Here is a 23,419-nt window from a genome sequence, read left to right as displayed (position 1 = left end):
ACAAAATATTTGGGAAGAGTGCCAGCTCATTCCAGGGTTTTCCCCTTTCAGTTGCGTCTTTATTGTGGACAGTATCGATTGCGGACACATTAGTAGTCTCGATGTGCCTATTTCCTACAGATAAGCCTTCACGAAATAAAGTATCTATATTGTACTTTTATTACTAGTGCAAGGTTCATTGTTTGGTAGCGCTAATCGGAACTACATGCCCTTTTTTTAGAGCACCTCGCTTATTTTCGAGCTAGGCCTGCCGTGTAGCTCCGCACATGAAGTTAACGGCAGGGTTCGGAAGACCCTCGGACGCCATGAACCACCACGGTTAACCGTACTCGGCCTTTAAAATAATGATGACCTAGTCCCAAAAAGGGGCTTCCTGGCCGAGGCGGTAAAGGCGTGCTCGGTTCGCCCGGATTGCTGTGGGTTTGAATCTCCGTCAGGAAGTCATAAAATTTAAGAAACGAGATTTCCACTTCCGGAGGTGCATATGGCCCTGAGGTTCACTCAACCTACACCAAAAATGAGTACCAGGTTAATTCCTGGGGGCAAAGGCGGCCGGGCGTAGAGCTAACCACTGTACCCCATCACATGCCGCGGTTAACAATGGTGGAAGCCTTTACCTTCCACTCCTCCAAGGGCCTTCATGGCCTGTACGGAGGTGACTTTGTCTTTGTCCTAGTCCCAAAATTAACTGCTTTTTGTTTTGCTTTGACAGAATAACTGTTTGCACTTTTTAAGAAGTTTGTAGTTTTTACTACTAATTATTGCCCGACTCATTGGCTGAATGGTCAGCATACTGGCCTTCGGTTCAGAGGGTCCCGGGTTTGATTCCTTCATTGGTTAATTCCAATAGCTCGGGGGCTGCGTGTTTGTGCTGTCCCCAATATCCCTGCAACTCACACACCACACATAACTCTATCCTCCACCACAATAACACGCAGTTACCTACACATGGCAGATGCTGCCCACCCTCATCGGAGGGGTGCCTTACAAGGGCTGCACGCGGCTAGAAATAGCAACACGAAATTATTATACTACTAATTATTTACGTATAGATTTAGGGCTTTTATTATTTCTCATCTGTAAGATACGTCATAATTTTACATACATACTGTTAATAATACACTCTTATTTACAACATACGTTTTCTGAACAAACGACACTTACGCTTACTCCATTCTGAGGACAAATGACATCACGTTCATAAACCGTTCCAAGTTGCCAGCCTCATTGTACTTCCTCGTGCTTAGAGCAATTCTTCCGTCCAGTTTACGGTACTTTCTTTTTCTTTTAGTTCCTTCCAAATTTGCTTGTTCTGTGTCTAACGTTAAAACATTTCCACCCCTCCATCGGAATAGATTCATTCAGCAGCCATTGCTCAACAAAATAATCAAATAATTCTGTTAATTTCACTCCAATTCTACTGTGACCCTGGAGGGACGTTTGATGCTGCTTTGCGTCTAGTATAGTAATGGTGTGTGTGTGTGTTCCGTTGTATGCTCCTCCTTACGGGGAGGCAAGTTCTAACAACAGCAAGAAATTGAAACGAAGCTCCCTTCACAAAAATTGATCAGCAATCAGCTTCAAAGTTCCACATTAGACTCAATCAAAGGCACTATAAGCAAACTCATAATATAATACAACTTACCTGGAAGGAACGGAAGAAAAAACTTTCAATAATTTGAACAGTGTTATGAAGTCAAATATTTTTAAAACTTTTAACCGCAAACAGACATTTTAATGTAACAAAATGCAAATTTGTTTTAATAACTATTCAAATGGATAGACATAGTTTTTAAGCTGACCAACTATGTAATCATCCGTTCTCATATCATTAACACACTAACTCCTACATTGTTTTTAATATCATTCAATTTAATTTGTATTTTAGTAGTTTTTAAGTGAATCAATGTACCTGCAAATTAACGTGTTTAAAATCTTAGCAATTCACCTAAGCTATAATAACAGCTGAGGATGTTCCTAAATAAGGAACGAAACATGTACTGTTGACAAATAAAAATTTGCCAAAAGGCAAATAAAAAAGTATCAAAACGGTGGAAGAATTTTAATATTGTAAAACTTAGTGATTAGATTTTGATACGGAAAATGAAGCTGATTACTTGCAACTGTACAAACCTCACGATCAAGAAAGGGATTATACAACTTCTTTGTTAGTTGGCTCTCCCGCATCGATCTATTCATTGTTGGGCTAAAGTTCCATGAAATTATGGTGTGCAGCATGACAAAAAAACTGTCATTTCACGAAATAAGCTAAAACATGTTGATGAAAGTGTTATAAAACCACTCATTCAAGATGAGGAAAATGGAGACAACACTCATACCTCCTCCTCAGAAGACGGGGATCACTCAAAAACAAAATAATTAGAAAAATACTAGACTATAATACTAAAAATAACACGATCACCACTTTCCATATGTTCCAAAGCCTACTGACAATGTATCTTGTTATCCAGACTTGATAAAAGATCAAGATTAAAATTTGAAATAGCTCATTCATAGTTGGATTCTGAGGAATTCCAAGCAAGTAAATTTAATTAGATTAGATTTTTTTGAAAAATACTGTCAAACCCTACAACTTTCCAGATCAACTTAGGCCTCCAAGCAGAATGAAAGCCAGAAACAGGTTAACAAACCTGAACGACAATCATCAACTCAGCATTCGTATGTCACATTAACAGACCAATCTGTTCACAAGAACACCAGTTATACAAATGTCCAGACTCCGCAAGTTATCTCCCGAAGAAAGAACAAAATGTTTGAAGACTAACAAATATTGCAGTAATTGTCTCAGTTCTTCTCACCTGTGGAATTAATGCAAATCTACCATGTCATGTAAAACATGCAAAAAGTACCATCACACATTGCTTAATCGTGAACTTGAACCGCCAATGCCAACGCAGTCCAACTATTCAAACAGCAACTGTTCAGAGTCAACGGAAGACAGTGACTCTTATCAAGTGACTTATCATTCGTTGAGGAGGTCACATCAGCCAAATGCTGGGACTGTAGCTTAATTAAGGCCACGGCCACATCCTTCCCATTCCTAGGCCTTTCCTATCCCATCGTCGCCGTATGACCTATCTGTGTCGGTGCGACGTAAGGCAAATAGCGTTGAGGAGGACACCGAGGACTCGGGTGCTTCCGAGTATGATTCTGATAGAAATTAAAGATTTTCATGGAAGACCCCACCCAGTTCAAGCCGTACTCGACAGTGGTTCCCAGAACAATTTCATCTCAGAACATGTTGTGCACTATCCAGACTGAAAAGGAGAAAAATGCCAATAATTTCTCTACAGCCTTTCGGAGAACTATCATCCCAAGCTGATTCATTAGTGAACGTCAGTGTGCACTCTACAGTCAATGATTACCATTTTAACATGGATTGTATTGTATAGATTACTGGTAACATTCCCACTTAATGATAACTCACTCAGAGTGGAATACTCCAAGTGACATAACACTAGCAGATCCTCATTTATACCTGCCCATCTGTTAATTGAAGCACAGTTTTTCCTACAGCTGATCTTGCCTGAGAAAAGGACCTGTCCGAGCTATCCTATTCTGCAGAACATACACCTTGGATGGATCCTCAGTGGGTAATATCCACAAAGGAGTCCACAAGCCAGTGATCCATGAGCAGGAAACAACTTCTTTCCATCAGATCAAAGGAACATTTAGAAGCTCAGATTCAACGTTCTTGTAGCCTTGAAGTAGCTGATGTTCCATTATCCCCCGAGCAGCGAGAGTGGGAAAATTACTTCAATAAAACTACTAATAGAGATGAAAAATGGATGTTTCTTTGTTGAACTACATCTTAAGGGCAGGGCCAAGTCTAAGAAATTCGATGGACATTGCAAACTTCCTGGGAAAAAAACTGCAAGCAAACGAGAAGCTTCATAGAAACTGCGTTCAATTCATGAGAGAATACCGGTCTCTTGGACGCATGATGGAGCTAAAACCTGAATCTTCACTTCGAAAGGCAGAATACTACTTCCGTTATCATGCTGTCCTTAAAGAATGAAGAAGCACAACCAAACTGAGAGTAGTTTTTGATGCCTCAGCTAAAAGTGATAATGGAGTCTCTCTAAATGATAAATTAATGATTGGACACACAATACAAGATCTCTGCTCACTGACCATATGATTCCGAACACACAGAATAGCTTTCATTGCAGACATTGAGAAGATGTACCATCAAGTAAAGGTACATCCTAACCACCAACCCTTACAATGCATCTTATGGAGATAAATTCCAGAATAGGAACTTACGACTTATGCTTATACGACTTGATGCACCTGCAATAAACTGATATAACTTGAAAACAATATTCTCTCACCCATGGGTAAAAAATGCAAGTATTGAGCTTGAATTATTATTATTTTACAATTATTATTATTATTATTATTATTATTATTATTATTATTATTATTATTATTATTATTATTATTACATCATATGTACATACAATATGATCGTGTTGTTTGTGAGGTTATGTCATGAAACATGCACTGTATATAGACATTTATATCAGTTCAATTAATGTAAGAACATGTATGTAATTCTTATCTGTATATATAATTTGTAATCCACTACAAAATTGTGAAACACGTTGTAACTTCCAGAATGGTACTGGGTAGACAAGAACGCTGGAGAATATTCTGTACACTATATCTATGTATTAAGCACTCTAGAATTTTTGAGAAGGTATTTTTTTGTAACGTATGTAAGGAGGCAATCTTGACGGTAGAGTAGAATTATTGTTCAGTAGAGTTATGAGTTAACAGGTTATACTTGTGATCATGTGTTGTGACATGCTTTTAAGCAGTAATTTGTTTCAACTGTGTTTTAAGGTTGCAATCTCCATGTGCATTGATAGGCAGTTGTTAAAATGGCAGCTTTGTTGATGTATGTATTTTGCTAGTGACAGCAGTGATTAAGGTCATGCGTGTGTTTAATTTGTAAATAGATGTGAATAAATAACTGTACCACCTGACAGCATTTCATGGTGTGTGTCTTTGTGGATACGTTAGACTGTCATATATGGAACGCCTTCAGCCCTGTATTTGGCAACAAAATATCTTCATGAGCTTGCGCAGGATGATGAAACCAATTTCCCTAGAGCTGCTTTAGTCCTCAAACATTATTTTTATGTAGATGATTGTCTTTCAGGGGTAGACACCCAAGAAGAAGCTCTACAGCTGTGGACAAAACTACTAAGTCTTCTCCAGCATGGTGGATTCCATTTACGGAAAAAGTTCCACAAACAATTTTATGCTTTTAGAATCAATTCCAGAGAATTAAATTCTGTAACCAACACTGATCCTGAGGTTTTTCATACTTTAGAACTAGCCTGGAACCCTTCAGCAGATTAATTTCAAATCAACTGTTGTCTAAACCTACATCAGACTGAAAATAGAAACAAATTCTACACTAAACGAATGGTGCTGTCCACAATATCATCCATGTTCAACCCCCTCGGTTTGATTAGTCCTATAGTTATTGTTTTTAAGACATTTATACAGAATTTGTGGTAAGAAGGGACTGGATGGGACGATTGATTGTCAGAAAGAGCACCTTCAAATACCTTCAGACTGAGCCAGGATCGAACTTGCCAAGTTGGGGTCAGAAGGCCAGCGCCTTGACCGTCTGAGCCACCCAGCCCGGCATAGGAAGAATAGTGAAAATGAAAGATATAAGAGAAGGAAACACAAGTATTGAAATCAAAAGTGTGGGAATAAAAGGAAAATTCCATTATAAACCGAAATAACACATGCCCAAAACTGAGGTGGAGAGTGTTTTAATCTAATGTATCATGTTCAAGAACACATTTGTAAGCTGTGCAGGGAGTGCTTGTGACAGAATAACTGAAAGAGTGAAAGCTAAAGATGGGTATCAACATCTATATCAGTATCCAGTATTCGGGAGATAGTGGGTTCAAACCCCACTGTCGGCAGCCCTGAAGATGGTTGTCCATGGTTTCCCATTTTCACACCAGGCAAATGTTGGGGCTGTACCTTAATTAAGGCCACAGATGCTTCCTTCCCACTCCTAGCCCTTTCCTGTCCCATTATCGCCATAAGACCTATCTGTGTCGGTGCGACGTAAAGCATCTTGCAAAAAAAAAAAAACAAGAAGCAGTGCAAAATAAAAGGAAAGAATAGCATTTATGGAATAGGAATAAAACGAAAGAAAGTATCAGATAATGTAAAGAAGGTGCTACAAAGTAGTAAGTGAAGAAAATCTGGACCCTGTCTAGAAAGCAAAAAATAACGGTCGAGAGAATTCGTCATGCTGACCATATGACAGCTCGTCGTCTGGTGGCCTTTGGGCTGATCAGTGGTTGCTTGGTAGGTCATGGTCTTTCAGGGCTGTTGCGCTATAGTGTCTTTTTATTTTTTATTATTATTAAGAAAAACTGGAAAGGATTTACACAACAGTTGGAAGAGTATGTGCATAGTGGTAAAAGGATACTATACGGACTTGTAAGAAGGAAGCAGGTGAACCGGGAAGGAGGGGAGATAACACAACCAGAGGAGATAAGGAGAATATTGATTACCTGGCTTAGGTGAACACAATGTGAGAAGAGGTGTAGATGAGATGATAAAAGTAGAGTGTGAGGAGACAGAATCCATGAGTGAAATCACATTGGAAGAGGTGGAAACTCTCGTTAAATGATTAAAACTGATAAAAACAGGAGGAATGGATGAATTGTCTGTGGAAATGACAAAAAGCATTAGGACTCATTGGTCCATAATGACTGTATTGGCTATTTAGACGTATTTGGAAAGAAAAATCAGTACCAAATGACTAGAGTTAAGAAGTAATAATACCTATATTTAAGAAGGGCACAAGAAGATGTGTGATAATTATCAAAGAATCACATTCGCATCTCATGTAGCAACATTTTTGGAAGGGTACTAGAAAAGAGAATGGGATGAAAGGTGGAAGGACAATTACAAGAAGAGCAATGCGGCTTTCAATATGGAAGCTCAATACTAGACCACTATCATCTGTATGAGGAAGTTAATAGAAAAACATTGAAAATTTGCAAGAGGTATGGTGATGATATTCCTCGATTTAGGGAAGGCCTATGATAGTGTACCCAGAGCAAAAGTATGGAAAAGAATGTAACAGAAATGATTTGGAAAACTAATTATAGAATTTTTGCAGACAGTGTACAAAAATGTTGCAGCAGTGTTCACACACGTGGGGAGGGCAGAGTAGTTTTGGAATGAAACTGGACTACAATAAGCAAGTGTGCTGTCACCATTGTTATTCATAATGGTTATGGACACAATTTTGAAGGAGACAGAGGTAAAATATTAGAACAGGAAGCTGAAGGTAATGCTGTTTGCTAATGAAATTGTGGTCATCATCATCATCATCATCATCATCATCATCATCACCATCATCATCAATGTCCCACTCCAGTCGCCCGGGTGTGGTTAACAAACCTCCTCCACTCCTTTCTGTCCTTCCACTTTTCCTGCTCCATTACTTCCGCCACATCCAATCCAGCTTCTCTAATGTCCTTCCAAATCTGATCCATCCACCTTCTTCTCGGTCTTCCAACTGGTCTCTTTCCCTTAACTTCTCTTTCCAATTCCCTTCTTGCTATCCATTCCTTTCCCATTCTTTTTACATGTCCGAACCATCTCAGTCTTGCTTTCTATATGTTCTGTACGAATGGTTCTATATTTAGCTCTTCTCTGATTATAATATTTCGAATTCTATCTCTTCTTGTCTTTTTAACCGATGTTCTTAAAAATTTTATTTCTACTGCTTGGATCTTACTATCTTGTCTCTTATTAGTTACCAACGTTTCTAGTCCGTATGTTACAATCGGTATGAAATACTGTTTACATAATGTTAATTTCGTTCTCTTGGGTACTTTGTCATCCCATAAAAGCTCTCTGACTTGATGATAAAATGTTGTACCTTTACTTAGTCTGTTATTAATTTCAGGGTTGATTTCATTACTTCTATTAATAATGCTACCCAGATATGTAAACTGTTCTACATTCTCTAACCGTTCTCCGTCTATGTTCACTTGGTTTCTCTTTTTCTCTTTTCCACAGTGCATGACTACAGTTTTCTTTTTACTAATCACCATTTCAAACTCCTTCAGATTTTCATTCCAAATGTCCCGTCTCCTTTGTACTTCCTTTTCTCCATTTCCCCAAATCACCACATCATCTGCAAATACCAAAGTTTCACTTCATCACTACTGATGCTCCGTTTTACATGTTTTATGATTTCATCCATCAATATAATAAACAATAACTGCGACAGTGCACTTCCTTGCTTGAGACCTTTTTTTGTACGAGGGTTGAATCGTAAATCATGGCAACTAATTTTTTCTCGTGAACAGGAGACAATTACATAAAATAAATTTCATCGTAAAGTCCGTATTGTCGTACGTATACTTTTAGGTTAAGTCAATATTCCACCTTTACAATATCATAAGTTTATTGTCTGTTTATTTAAACAACATTATTAACTATCACGGGACATGTTTCGTCTAACTTGTAGACATCATCAGCCGTAAGATATTTAAGAAAAAGCACAAAAAAGACAAGGACAGAACAACACATTAAAATAAATCGGGTTGCCGAACACGTCAACCAAAATAGCGAGTATGTTCCAGATTGTTCCAAGTACACACATTCAAAAGCTGTTCATGAACAAAGTTAAAATCATACACGTGAGACGATACAGTAAAGCTTGTTGTTGAAGTTTTTCTTAAGGGTGCCGTTGACATGCAGCATTCAGGTGCGTCGGCAAAGGCTGATAATGAAGTGCATAATGTTATTTGTATCAGAAAACAGACGATTAACGAGCATGTGTAGGGAATCCAGTGAGAAGATGTAAAGAATGTCATATTGGTGCAAAGTTGACATTTCTTATTAAAACTAGGTGGAATATCAGATCGTATGACGTACATAAAAATACAGTGGACGGCCCTAGAATGAGAATAGAGATTATTATAAAAATTGAAAAAATTGAAATTAAGCAAGCTTTTACAATATAAAAACGAAAGAATGAAAAAAGGAAGATTGTGGCACATCTGATTACTTGCGTTCTTGCTTCTCAAAGAGTAATTAGCTTAGCATGGTGTTTTTTTTTTTTTTTTTGACTGAGGATGAACTATGGAGGACGTGTGTGATGGGAGCCGGTGTGAGGGGAAATTAGGGGAAGGTTGGAATCAATAGACGGGGAGCGATCACGTGGAAGCTTGTTTGAATGTTTGTCGAAATAGGAACTGTTGAGTAATGCCTCAAAAATTACGTTCATAGTTTCTGAAATCTCATTTAAATTATGAGTGGGGTTGCGTTTTTGATCTATGTTAATATATAATGTTTTCTAAAACGTTGTGTAAACTTTCTTTACTATGAAAATAAAGAATGGATATCACCCGCCGATAACGACGAAAAGATCATAAGAAATCAAATTGATTTCATTTTGGTAAAACAACAACTAAAGAAATATGTGACATCCGTTAAGACGTATCCCGGTGCTGATGTAAATAGTGACCACAATCCAGTTGTAATGGACCTTAAAATGGTACGTTTCAGAAAAATTAAAAGAAATGTTAAACTATCCAGGCATATAGATATTAACACATTGCTGTCCGGCCCATCTGACATGTAACTGGCCTGTGTGGCCGGAAGATTTTGGCAGAGACATGTAGTTGTTGCAGGTTATCATTCAAATTATTGCAGTTCCTAAATATGGAATGAGAATGCATTGAAACTTACAGTTTTTTGTGAGATTTTATGTTTGGTTCATTCTGGTAATAGTATCTGTTTGATTCCTACACCATATACTCCAACAAATCATCACCAATGAACAACTTGACAACACAACTTAGGCCTATATTTTTAGGTTCACTCGGCCAAAATTTTAATGCTAGGCTTCCCCTAGGAAGGCTCCAAAACCGGTATAATACACGGTTCAAACCACTCACTGCCAGAAATAGGGAGAATGTTATCAACAGTACTTACACCTAGATCACCTTCGCAATCTGAAGCAACATGTTGTTGCTCTGACTGCTCACATGGTGCAATAAACGTGTCATTAGACGCATCATTTTCACATAAATGCACAACACTAGCACTAGAATTATGATTAAACAATTCATCTTCATTCTCCTTACAATCACTGGGAACATCTGACAAATTATCAGCGTATAATTCGCGTATAAATTCACCTGGAGTCAATCCACTGTTTACTGCCGCTGCCATTTTTGTTTACTAATAATAATAATGTTATTTGTTTTACGTCCCACTAACTACTTTTTAGGTCTTCGGAGACGCCGAGGTGCCGGAATTTAGTCCCGCAGGAGTTCTTTTACGTGCCAGTAAATCTACCGACACGGGGCTGTCGTATTTGAGCACCTTCAAATACCACCGGACTAAGCCTAGCATTGATGGATACACGGGAGATATTCGAAGGCGAAAACAAATGCCATTCACGCACTAAAACGGGGAAAACCAGTACTAAAAGAAGTGTAGGTTTTCTACCATTTAGGTACATCAACAATAATCTCCAAGCAGTTCCTCAATAACCGTGAGATGGCACAAGAAGACAGAGCTGCACCAACACGTATTCATACGTGATCGGCTGCAGCGCACCGTGCTCGGAAACACGTATTGCTACGTGTGCGGACAGCATTGTGTTACGAAACTATTGGATCCCAAAGTAAGAACTAATGTTGGAACTGCACTGGAAAAGAAGACGGAATTAATAAGATACACTGAAAGATACACTGAATCATCAGAAGTAGAACACACATGGAACACCATTAAAGACAGTGTGATTGAAATCCAGGAAAATGAAATTGGACAATGCAACAACATCAAAAGACAGAGCTGGATGACAGATGAAATTCTAGAACTTATGGATGAAAGGAGAAAGCACAAAAATACAGATCACATTCAATACAAAATTCTAAAAAAAGCTGTACGCAGAAAGTGCAGGGAAGCCCGAGAATTATGGATGACAGACAGATGTAAAGAAATTGAGATCCTTCAAGAGAAGCACGACTATTTTAACTTGCATAAGAAAGTGAAAGAACTTGCTGGTTTGAAACTGAGATGATATGGTCAAATTTTGAGAGATGCCAATAATGAAATCATCTTCGGTGTGGAAGGGAAACTCAAACGATGGAACGAATATATAGAAAATCTCTTCAAAGATGACAGAAATGATCCTCCTTCACCTGACGAGAGAATAAATGAAAATAGCCCTGAAATAACAAAAAGTGAAGTTGTACATGCCGTAAAACTTCAAAAGAATGGTAAAGCAACTGGACCTGACGGTGTGTACACTGAAGTTCTCAAAGTAATAACAGAACAGGAATCTACTGGCTTCAATATCTTAAGATCATTATTCAATCAGATATATGTATCAGGAGAAATACCATCAGACTGGCTGAAATCAACCTTCATACCACTACCGAAGAAGCCTAACTCGTCTCAGTGCGATGATTATCGTATGATAAGTTTGATGTCTCACGTGCTCAAAATATTCTTGCGAATCATTCACACTAGAATATACAAAAAATGTGAATCCCACATGGATCAGAATCAGTTCAGTTTCCGAAATGGCGTTGGTACACGTGGGGCACTCTTCTTGTTAAATGTGTTGTTACAGAGGTGCAGAGATATGAATGTTGATGTCTATGCCTGTTTTATAGACTATAAAATAGCTTTTGATTGTGTCAGGCACAATAAGCTGATAGGGATTCTGAGATCAACAGGTATTGACTCTGGTGACTTATGTATAATCAGTAACCTGTACTGGAATCAGTTTGCAAATGTCAAAACTGATCAAGGAACTTCAGTAACTGCTTCGATCAGGAAGGGCGTCCGCCAGGGTTATGTACTGTCACCTCTGTTGTTAAACTTTTACTCAGAGGCAATCTTTAAAGAAACATTGGAAGACTATGGTGGGATCAAAATTAACGTGAAAATCATCAACAACATCAGATATGCAGATGATACTGTTGTCATAGCTGATGACATGCCTGTCCTTCAGTGCATGAGAAACTCCTTAGTTCAGCACAGTGAAGAGTTTGGATTATATGTTAACCCCACAAAGATGAAACTGATGGTGTTCTCTAAGAAGACAATTCGGACAAATCTCACAATAAAAGATAAAATAGTTGAGCAAGTGTCTTCTCTCAAATATCTGGGTACCATCTTGGATGACCAATGTAACTCCAAACGGAAGATAATATCTAGAATTGAGCAGGCCAGGAAACAATTCATTACCATGAAGAAATTCTTTGTGAGGTTAGATCTCAGTCTCCAACTACGAGTTCGTATGATCCGCTGCTATATATTTTCTGTTCTCCTATATGGATGTGAAAGCTGGACTCTGGATCCAATTGTAGAAAAACGTATTGATGCCTTCTAAATGTTCCTGTATCGCTGTCTCTTGCGGATATTCTGGGTAATGAAATTCTCAAATGCCAAGGTCCTTCGTCGGATGAAAAAGCGAAAAGAACTACTGCTCACCATAAAACAAGGAAAACGCAATATCTAGGACATATCATGAGAGGTGAGAGGTATCAGTTATTACAGCTTGTTATCGAAGGGAAGATACAGGGGAAGAGATCCGTTGGGAGAAGAAGAAATTCATGGCTGAAAGACCTTCGAAGATGGCACTGCTGTACTTCAGAAATGGCATTCCTTTCTGTGCTGTCAAGATCAGAGCTAGTTATGTGGATCGCCAACCTCCGCTCGGAGACGGCGTCTTAAGAAGAAGAAGTTCTATGGAAGTGAAGAAATTATTGGACTCTGTCATATGAGTGCTCATGGCGGAGTATCTTTTGTTTGGCGGCGTTGACATGTTCTTTATATCTGATAAGAAATGTCAACTTTGCACCAATATGACGTTCTTTACATCTTCTCACTGGATTCCCTACACATGCTCGTTGATCGTCTTTTTTCTCCTACAAATAACATTATGCACTTCATTATCAGCCTTTGCCAACGCACCTGAATGCTGCATGTCAACGGCACCCTCAAGAAGAACTTTAACAACAAGCTTTACTGTATCGTCTCATGTGTATGATTTTAATTTTGTTCATCAACAGCTTTTGAATGTGTGTACTTGGAACAATCTGGAACATACTCGCTATTTTGGTTGACATGTTCGGCAACCCGATTTATTTTAATGTGTTGTTCTGTCCTTGTCTTTTTTGTGCTTTTTCTTAAATATCTTACGGCTGATGATGTCTACAAGTTAGAAGAAACATGTCCCGTCATAGTTAATAATATTGTTTAAATAAATAGACAATAAACTTATGGTATTGTAAAGGTGGAATATTGACTTAACCTAAAAGTAACAGGAGCCAATGCGGAAAATCTAAGATATGCATATGGAAATATAGGGCATACACTTATGCATAGTGCCTGGACAAATTCTGACTTCAGGAGATTCTCGTAGGAAAGTGACAGAACACAGGCCATTGGTAAACATTGTTTTATTATGGTATACACAGGACTACATACAAAGGACAGGTCTCCACTGGTTACAGACCTTTGAATAATCACCCAAGGTTTCCACTGTGCGTTGCCAGCAGTGGGGCAGGCGCTGAATACAACTCGCTGCGTGTGTATCACTAACGTGTGACTGTTCTCTCCGAAATGCTGTTACGATGTCCTCTTTGTTAACGAACCATTGTCCACGTAAATGCTTCTTGACTTTGGGGATTAGATCATAGTCACATGGGCTCAGATCATGCGAATAAGGCGATCGTTGCTCCTGCTTGTTGACTCCCATTTTGTGATGCTCTCACTCACACACTGAACTTGGGGGCATGCTTAGACCCACACTGTTGTTTACATACACCATCTAGTGGCATCATACACAAGTACATACCATACGTTTCCAAATGCATATCTTAGATTTTCCGTGTTATCTGCTGTTGGTGAGAGAAAAAAATAGTTGCCATGACTTATGACTCGACCTACGTATAAAATGTTTCAGAGTCACCACTCCCCACTTGTACACTGGTTTTACTCTCATGATACAACATTTTTATCTAGTTAATTAATGATTTTGTTACATTCCTTTTCTGTAGGCATTCCCATACCTGTTTTCTCTTAACTGTATCATAAGCTTTTTCCAAATCCAAAAATACAAAGATGATTTCCTTGTTCCTTTCCAGTTGTTTTTCCAGTATCGTTTGCACTGTAAATATCATGTCTATTGTTGATCAGTTCATTGTAAAGCCATATTGTTCTTCCTCTAACTGCGTTTCTCTTATATCCTTCAGTGTTTTGTCTATGACTTTCTCCATCATTTTTAGCCCATGTGATAAAAGGGTTATACCTCTATAATTTTTACATTTCTTCCTATTTCCTTTTTTGAACAATGGTACAATGCTTCCTTGTTGCCAATCTTCAGGTATCCTTTCATCCTTCCATATGCCATTTTGGGCTCGGTATAGCCACTATAGTCTACTGCTTCCTGCTGCCTTAATCATATCAGCATTGAATTCATCTTTTCCACTTGCTTTACCTTTGGTCACTACTTTCACTGCCCTTTCAAGTTCCAACCATGTTATCAGGTTCTCTTCTTTTCTCCATCTATTATTTCCATTTTTTTTATCTCCTTCTTCCTCTGAGCAGTCATCCTCATTATATTTTCAAAATATTTTGCCATCACCTTCTGAAGACCCTTTTTGTCATGTACTGTGGATCCATCTTCTCTCTCTAATGCCTTGATTTTTTCTTCATGTTTGTGGGTTACTGTAGTCACGTCCTAGTTCGTGAACCATGGGCAACGGCTGAGTGGTCTAGTAAGTGGTCCTGAGAGTCGGGATACCAGTTGCTATGGAATGGGAGTGGGCATCTCGGACATATTCTGAGTCGTGGCCCTCCTTGTGCTCAGGCGGCTAGGACTACACAATTCACCGGTGGTCCATAACCCGTTAGAGGAGAGATCCTCACTTGGACTATGTGCAAGTAGGGCAGCATCCTGCTTCATGAATTTACCGAGCTCAGAACACTTTAAGCAAGCCTCGGACCTATGGGGTAATGGAGTCCCACTCCCATTTGACAGGCGAGGGACTCCTTGGAAACAACTTGGCGAACGAAATGGAATTCGATGGGGAGCTATCAATATTAATGGAGCTTATGGAAGAAAAAAGGTAGAACTTGCTGAGTCAGCAAAGAGGATGCATCTGGATGTGCTAGGAGTAAGTGATATTCGGGTAAGGGGAGATAAGGAGGAAGAGATAGGAGATTATAAAGTGTACTTGACGGGTGTTAGAAAGGGAAGGGTGGAGTCTGGGGTAGGGTTCTTTATCAGGAATACCATTGCACGCAACATAGTTTCTGTTAGGCACGTAAGTGAGCGAATGATGTGGGTAGATTTGTCAGTTGGAGGAATTAGGACAAGAATTGTGTCCGTGTATTCACCATGTGAGGGTGCAGATGAGGATGAAGTTGACAAGTTTTATGAAGCATTGAGTGACATCGTGGTCAGGGTCAACAGCAAGGATAGAATAGTGCTAATGGGCGATTTCAATGCGAGAGTTGGGAATAGAACTGAAGGATACGAAAGGGTGATTGGTAAATGTGGGGAAGATATGGAAGCTAATGGGAATGGGAAGCGTTTGCTGGACTTCTGTGCTAGTATGGGTTTAGCTGTTACGAATACATTCTTCAAGCATAAGGCTATTCACCGCTACACATGGGAGGCTAGGGGTACCAGATCCATAATAGACTATATCTTAACAGACTTTGAATTCAGGAAATCTTTTAGGAATGTATGAGTTTTTCAGGGATTTTTCGATGATACAGACCACTATCTGATCTGTAGTGAACTAAGTATCTCTAGGCCTAGGGTAGAGAAAGTGAAATCTGTCTGCAAACGAATAAGGGTAGAAAATCTCCAGGACGAGGAAATTAGACAGAAGTACATGGATATGATTAGTGAGAAGTTTCGAACAGTAGACAGTAAGCAGGTTCAGGATATAGAAAGTGAATGGGTGGCATACAGGGATGCTGTAGTAGAAACAGCAAGGGAATGCCTAGGAACAACTGTGTGTAAAGATGGGAAAAGGCGAACATCTTGGTGGAATGATGAAGTGAGAGCAGCCTGTAAACGTAAAAAGAAGGCTTATCAGAAATGGCTCCAAACAAGGGCCGAGGCAGACAGGGATTTGTACGTAAATGAAAGAAACAGAGCGAAACAAATAGTTATTGAATCCAAAAAGAAGTCATGGGAAGATTTTGGTAATAACCTGGAAAGGCTAGGTCAAGCAGCAGGGAAACCTTTCTGGACAGTAATAAAGAATCTTAGGAAGGGAGGGAAAAAGGAAATGAACAGTGTTTTGAGTAATTCAGGTGAACTCATAACAGATCCCAGGGAATCACTGGAGAGGTGGAGGGAATATTTTGAACATCTTCTCAATGTAAAAGGAAATCATCATGGTGGTGTTGCAAACAGTCAAGCTCATGGGGAGGAGGAAAATGATGTTGGTGAAATTATGCTTGAGGAAGTGGAAAGGATAGTAAATAAACTCCATTGTCATAAGGCAGCAGGAATAGATGAAATTAGACCTGAAATGGTGAAGTATAGTGGGAAGGCAGGGATGAAATGGCTTCATAGAGTAGTCAAATTAGCGTGGAGTGTTGGTAAGGTACCTTCAGATTGGACAAAAGCAGTAATTGCACCTATCTATAAGCAAGGGAACAGGAAGGATTGCAACAACTATCGAGGTATCTTATTGATTAGTATACCAGGCAAAGTATTCACAGGCATCTTGGAAGGGAGGGTGCGATCAGTCGTTGAGAGGAAGTTGGATGAAAACCAGTGTGGTTTCAGACCACAGAGAGGCTGTCAGGATCAGATTTTCAGTATGCGCCAGGTAATTGAAAAATGCTACGAGAGGAATAGGCAGTTGTGTTTATGTTTCGTAGGTCTAGAGAAAGCATATGACAGGGTACCGAGGGAAAAGATGTTCGCTATACTGGGGGACTATGGAATTATAGGTAGATTATTAAAATCAATCAAAGGCATTTATGTTGACAATTGGGCTTCAGTGAGAATTGATGGTAGAATGAGTTCTTGGTTCAGGGTACTTACAGGAGTTAGACAAGGCTGTAATCTTTCACCTTTGCTGTTTGTAGTTTACATGGATCATATGCTGAAAGGTATAAAATGGCAGGGAGGGATTCAGTTAGGTGGAAATGTAGTAAGCAGCCTGGCCTATGCTGACGACTTGGTCTTAATGGCAGACTGTGCCGAAAGCCTGCAGTCTAACATCTTGGAACTTGAAAATAGGTGCAATGAGTATGGTATGAAAATTAGCCTCTCGAAGACTAAATTGATGTCAGTAGATAAGAAATCCAACAGAATTGAATGCCAGATTGGTGATACAAAGCTAGAACAGGTCGATAATTTCAAGTATTTAGGTTGTGTGTTTTCCCAGGATGGTAATATAGTAAGTGAGATTGAATCAAGGTGTAGTAAAGCTAATGCAGTGAGCTCGCAGTTGCGATCAGCAGTATTCTGTAAGAAGGAAGTGAGCTCCCAGACGAAACTATCTTTACATCGGTCTGTTTTCAGACCAACTTTGCTTTATGGGAGCGAAAGCTGGGTAGACTCAGGATATCTTATTCATAAGTTAGAAGTAACAGACATGAAAGTAGCAAGAATGATTGCTGGTACAAACAGGTGGGAACAATGGCAGGAGGGAACTCAGAATGAGGAGATAAAGGCTAATTTAGGAATGAACTCGATAGATGAAGCTGTACGCATAAACCGACTTCGGTGGTGGGGTCATGTGAGGCGAATGGAGGAGGATAGGTTACCTAGGAGAATAATGGACTCTGTTATGGAGGGTAAGAGAAGTAGAGGGAGACCAAGACGACGATGGTTAGACTCTGTTTCTCACGATTTAAAGATAAGAGGTATAGAACTAAATGAGGCCACAACACTAGTTGCAAATCGAGGATTGTGGCGACGTTTAGTAAATTCTCAGAGGCTTGCAGACTGAACGCTGAAAGGCATAACAGTCTATAATGATAATGTATGTATGTATGTATGTTACTTGTATAATAGTTTCTGATTTCCTCGACTCTCTTGCTCAATTTTGTTCATAAACTCTCTCCAACATTTCTCCTTTTCCTCCTTTATACTCCTCTTTACTTGTAGATTCAATCTTTTGTATTCCACATGTAACCTTTCTATCTTATTCTCATCCCTCTGATGCGTTTTTTGCTTTTCCTTATCCATTTCTTTCTTCACCTTGTCCCTTTCTTTTATCTCTTTTTTTATTTTGTCTGTCCACCACTGTGTCTCCTTTCCCTTAACCTTTGCTTTTGTTTTCCTGCATATCTCAATTGTTGCTTCCACGAATGTCTGCCTTAAATTGTCCCACTCTTCTTCTCCACTTCGTATTTCTGTGTTAGGCAACTTCCTTTTTATACAATCTTGGAATGCCATTCTTTTATCCTCCTCCTCCAATTCCCAATTCTTGATCTTTAGTGTCTTCTTCGGTACAATTTTTAGGATTTTTACTTGTTTTAATTCCACAGTTAATAATCTGTGATCACCTTCTATACTTTCACTGGGGATTATCTTTGTTTTCATGATGTATCTTCCCCATTCTCGGTCTGTTATTATAAAATCGATGAGTGTTCCATACTGTCCATCCCAACTATATCGGCTGATCTTATGGCTATTCCTCTTCATAAACCATGTGTTCTTTATTATCAGGTTATTTCTGATACAAAAGTCCAACAGATTCTCTCCATCTTCATTTTTATCGACATACCCATGTGGGCCCAGAACATTCTCGTATCCCATTCTGTCAGTTCCCACATGGGCATTCAGATCTCCCATTATCATGATCCCATTTCCAACAATATGTGTTTCCAGTTCATTGAGGAAATCTTTTTCTTCCACGGTACATCCTGTCTGTGGAGCATACACCTGTACCATCTTCAGTAGTTCCTTGTTGACATGTATGAGCATTATTATAATTCTTTCATTTACATACTCAATTTCAGCTATTGGTTCAACATTCTGATTCACGATAAATCCCACTCCATTTCTTTTCTCTTTACTGTTACCCATCCAGTACAAGGTGTACCCCTTTCTTAGTTTCTTCATTCCTTTTCCTTTCCATTGTACTTCAATTAATCCCAGGATGTCGAGTTTTCGTCTCTCCATTTGGTCAATCCATTTTCCTTCCCATTCATTGTTAAAATATTTGGTGTGGGGAGCAAATAGAGAGGAAGTAAAAGAGCAGCTCGACATATTGAATGAGATTATTGAAAATTATGGAATGAAAATCAGTGTGGAAAAGAGTAAAATAATGTGTTGACTAGAGGAGAAAGGAATTATAAAATAAAGGGACAAAACCATGAAATTGTGGAGAGCTTCAAGTACTTGGGAAGCAAGCTTATGCAGGATGCAGGGCTGGACATGTACAGCAGATTATTAAAAGTATTCAACCGGGAAATGCATTCTACGAGAGTGTCAGAAACCCAGATTGGAAGAAGGAAGTACCAAAGAAGTGTAAGGTGGTGATGTATAAGATGCACTTCTGCCTAATACTAAGATATGCAGCAGAGATCTAGACATTGAGAAAAAGATATTAGAATAAAATCCAAGCCAGTGAAATTAAATTTTTAAGAAGTATGATAGGAAAGACAAGAAAGCTGAGGATATCAGGAAGGAAACCAGAGTAGAAAAGCTTTTTGACTGAATAGAGAGGGATAAACTTAGATAGTTTGGACATGTTAAAAGGATGTAAGAGAGAAGGACGCTGAAGCAGATGATGGGGACCCAGGTAGAAGGAAGGAGGGAAGGAAAGAGGGAGACCCAGAATATGATGGTTGAAATCGATCAAAAAAGGTATATTTAAGAGAAACTTGGCTAGGGACACATTTAAGAAGGAACAATGGTGATTGAATAGAGGAAGATGGAAAGTTGCCATAAACATTCCAACCCTGCAGGAGCTGGACGAGGTAAATGGTTGATTATGACAATCTAAAGGAATGTACATGTTAGATTTACACATATGGCAGCAAATGTTAAAAATAGTTTTTTTCCCCTCTGGTTAACTCTTAATAAGGTGTTAATATAGTGGTAGCTGGGGAACAACATACTGCCTTAGCACTGTTGCTCAACAGGTTTGACGATTCTCTCTCCAAAGTACAATGGCATGATGCCTGCCTGCTTAATGAAGATCATCTAGATTGGAAATGGAAGAAAAATCCACTTCTTAAATGCATGTGTCCCACAGACAGGTGTGCTCACGATATCAGGGATGCCTTTGAGTAATACTTAAGGAGAAAACAACAGTATATGATTTCACTGTCACCAGTGATATCGATGAACACGTTTGATATTGGAAAGAAAATCACGCAATCCATGGCGTACATGGATAGAGAGAGAATACAATGTGAGAAAGGGTGTAGATGAGATGATCGAACGGTGGCAGTCAGCCCCAAAATTGTCGTTCACATGTGTTTACTTTTTTACTTACTTTCCAGGCTGAGTGGCGCAGACAGTTGAGGTGCTGGCCTTCTGACCCCAAATTCGCGGGTTTGATCCTGGCTCAGTACGGTGGTATTTGAAGGTGCTCAAATATGTCAGCCTTGTGTTGGTAGATTTACTGGCACGTAAAAGAACTTCTGCGGGACTAAATTCTGGCACCTCGGCATCGTCGAAAACTGTGAAAGTAGTTAGTGCGACGTAAAGCAAATAGCATTATTATTACTTACTTACTTACTTACTCGAAGCCTCCGTGGCTCAGGCGGCAGCGTGCTGGTCTCTCACTGCTGAGTTCCGTGGTTCAAATCCCGGTCACTCCATGTAAGATTTGCGCTGGACAAAGCAGAGGCGAGACAGGTTTTTTTCCAGGTACTCCGATTTTTCATATTTCATTCCAGCAACACTCTCCAATATCATTTCATTTCACCTGTCATTCATTAATCATTGCCCCGAGGAGTGTGACAGCCTTCGGCCGCTGGCACATTTCCTATCCTCGCCGCTAGATGGGGGCTTCATTCATTCCATTCTTGACCCGGTCGAATGACTGGAAACAGGCTGTGGATTTTCATTTTCACTTACTTACTTACTTACTTACTTACTTACTTACTTACTTACTTACTTACGCACTCATTCATTCAGTCACTTACTCACTCACTTACTTACTTACTTACCTACTTACTTACTTAGGTACTCACATACTCATTCATTCAGTCACTCACTCACTCGCTCGCTCGCTCGCTCGCTCGCTTGCTTGCTTGCTGCGACCTAAATGTCTGAGCATGGCAGATTAGGGATCATCTGGAGGAGCATGATTATGCTTCTCTGCTCTGTAAAGGATAACATCAATATTATTGAGAGAAATATATAATATACTTTTTTTTTTGCTAGTGGCTTTACATCACACCGACACAGATAGGTCTTATGGCGACGATGGGACAGGAAAGGCCTAGGAGTTGGAAGGAAGTGGCTGTGGCCTTAATTAAGGTACAGCCCCAGCATTCTCTTGGTGCGAAAATGGGAAACCACGGAAAACCATCTTCGATGCAAGCTCACAGCCGCGCACCTCTAACCGCACTGCCAACTCGCTCGGTAGAGAGAAATAGACATTAGTATTTATGTCAATGAAATTTTGCATTTCTTCATTCCAGTATCAGATGTCTATTTTCTTGTATATTAAAAAATTGCTATATTTTAATGTTCTGTAATTATTTTTAGCATGGAAATCTCCAAATTATGGTTTTTAAAGCGTATTAACTTTATTATGATATGAAGTTATACTAGCATTTTTTCATTGTAGCTGATCGTTTTTTCAACTAATTTCAGAGCAGTTTGAGTAACCATTTCTATTTCATTCCAGACATACGTGCCCCATTTGTCAAAAGACCTTCAAGACAGCAGTTATGCTGAAGCATCATCTACTATGCCACACCACTCGACCTCTTTATTCATGTAAAAGTTGTGGTTACATGTAAGTAATATTTATCTATACTACAGCCTATCGCATGTCAACTCTTGCTCATCAGGGGATCAGGTCGCAGTAAATATGGATGGTATAGTTAGGTGGGTGTATATAGTTAGACAAGTTCAGCAGTAACTATAATGTGGCAAGCTCTTTGACAGATTATGACTAGGCCCTACCGTCTAACATTTATTCACAAATACTTAAGTATTTTAAAATTTACAAAAGAACCGTAGCTAATTAAGATGGCAAGAATAATCGCTACATTACATTAAAAATGAAAACAGTCGACCTACAGACCCCCCAGAGTAGGGCATATGACTGACTTTGAAGATATTCTACATCGACTATTACCGACTTATGAACACGTATTAATATTCGGAGACTTCAGTACTGACATATTACACCGGACAAGAAAAACGAAGCAATTGCTAAATATATTCCAGTCGTGTAACATGACAGTATTACCACTACAACCAATTAACCACGCTATCGGAACCACCTCCTCATTCCTCATCTCATACCCTTCTTGATTTAATGGTTACGAATAACCCTCATAAAAGTTTGCTTCATGGTCAGATTCCTGTTCCGTGCATTTCTAAGCATGACTTGATATACCTGTCATATTCTCTTAAAATATCAAAATATAAAACGAAATATATCACTTATAGGGACATTGAACATATAAATATGAATGACTTTAGACTGGATACTTCTAATTCTCCTTGGGAGGACATAAATAACATAGTTGATATTGATGTGAAACTACAAAAGTTCAATTCCCTCTTACTTATTCTCCACAATAAGCATGCTACGAAGCGTAGAGTTAAAGCACGGCCGACTTGATGCGTCGCTCTAGCTAGCTCCTTACCGGCCTTGACAATCGGGTCCACGCACTGTAATCGGAGTAGTTACACAACTCGACATGTGGCGCTGGCGGCCGACCTATTTGCGGTAGAAATGCATACTTCTTTATGGAAAATATATTGACTTTGATTGCCGATTTATCGTAATTTAGAGTAATGGAGAATGTTACATAGGTTAATACTATTAAAATGATTAATCCTAAAGGTTACATTCGTTGATATTTGCCAAAATGATGTGAAATGAAACTGCGGGGAGATGACTTAGTCCAGCTGACGTTCTGATATTGACTCTGATTGCCGATGTATCTTAATTTAGGGAATAAAATAGTATGTTACATTGACTAATATTGTTAAAATGATTAATCCTTAAGGCTACTTTGATTTATATGTGCCAAAATAATGTCGTGAAATGAAACTGCGGAGGATGGAGTAGTCCAACTGATGTTCCTTAATTGTGAGGAATAATAGTAATCGTTTTATTATCATGGCATTTAGATACATAGCAGAACTTACCAAAATACTTTTGTCTTCTGATGTTAATATTGAGAT

General features: G+C 39.0%; 1 protein-coding gene across 1 annotated transcript in view; it reads left to right on the top strand.

Moving 5' to 3' along the window:
* Window positions 1-23,419, top strand: part of LOC137501507 (zinc finger protein 813-like) — a 126,372-nt gene that overhangs the window by 85,041 nt on the left and 17,912 nt on the right. The window contains exon 6 of the mRNA XM_068228565.1: window positions 21,903-22,013. Coding sequence (XP_068084666.1) covers window positions 21,903-22,013 — 111 coding nt within the window. The remainder of the gene's footprint in view (window positions 1-21,902; window positions 22,014-23,419) is intronic.

The sequence above is a fragment of the Anabrus simplex genome, chromosome 7 (assembly GCF_040414725.1).
Source record: "Anabrus simplex isolate iqAnaSimp1 chromosome 7, ASM4041472v1, whole genome shotgun sequence".
Taxonomy (NCBI): Eukaryota; Metazoa; Arthropoda; class Insecta; order Orthoptera; family Tettigoniidae; genus Anabrus; species Anabrus simplex.
The sequence above is the reverse complement of the archived record's forward strand: the minus strand, read 5'-3'. Positions and strand labels throughout refer to the sequence as shown.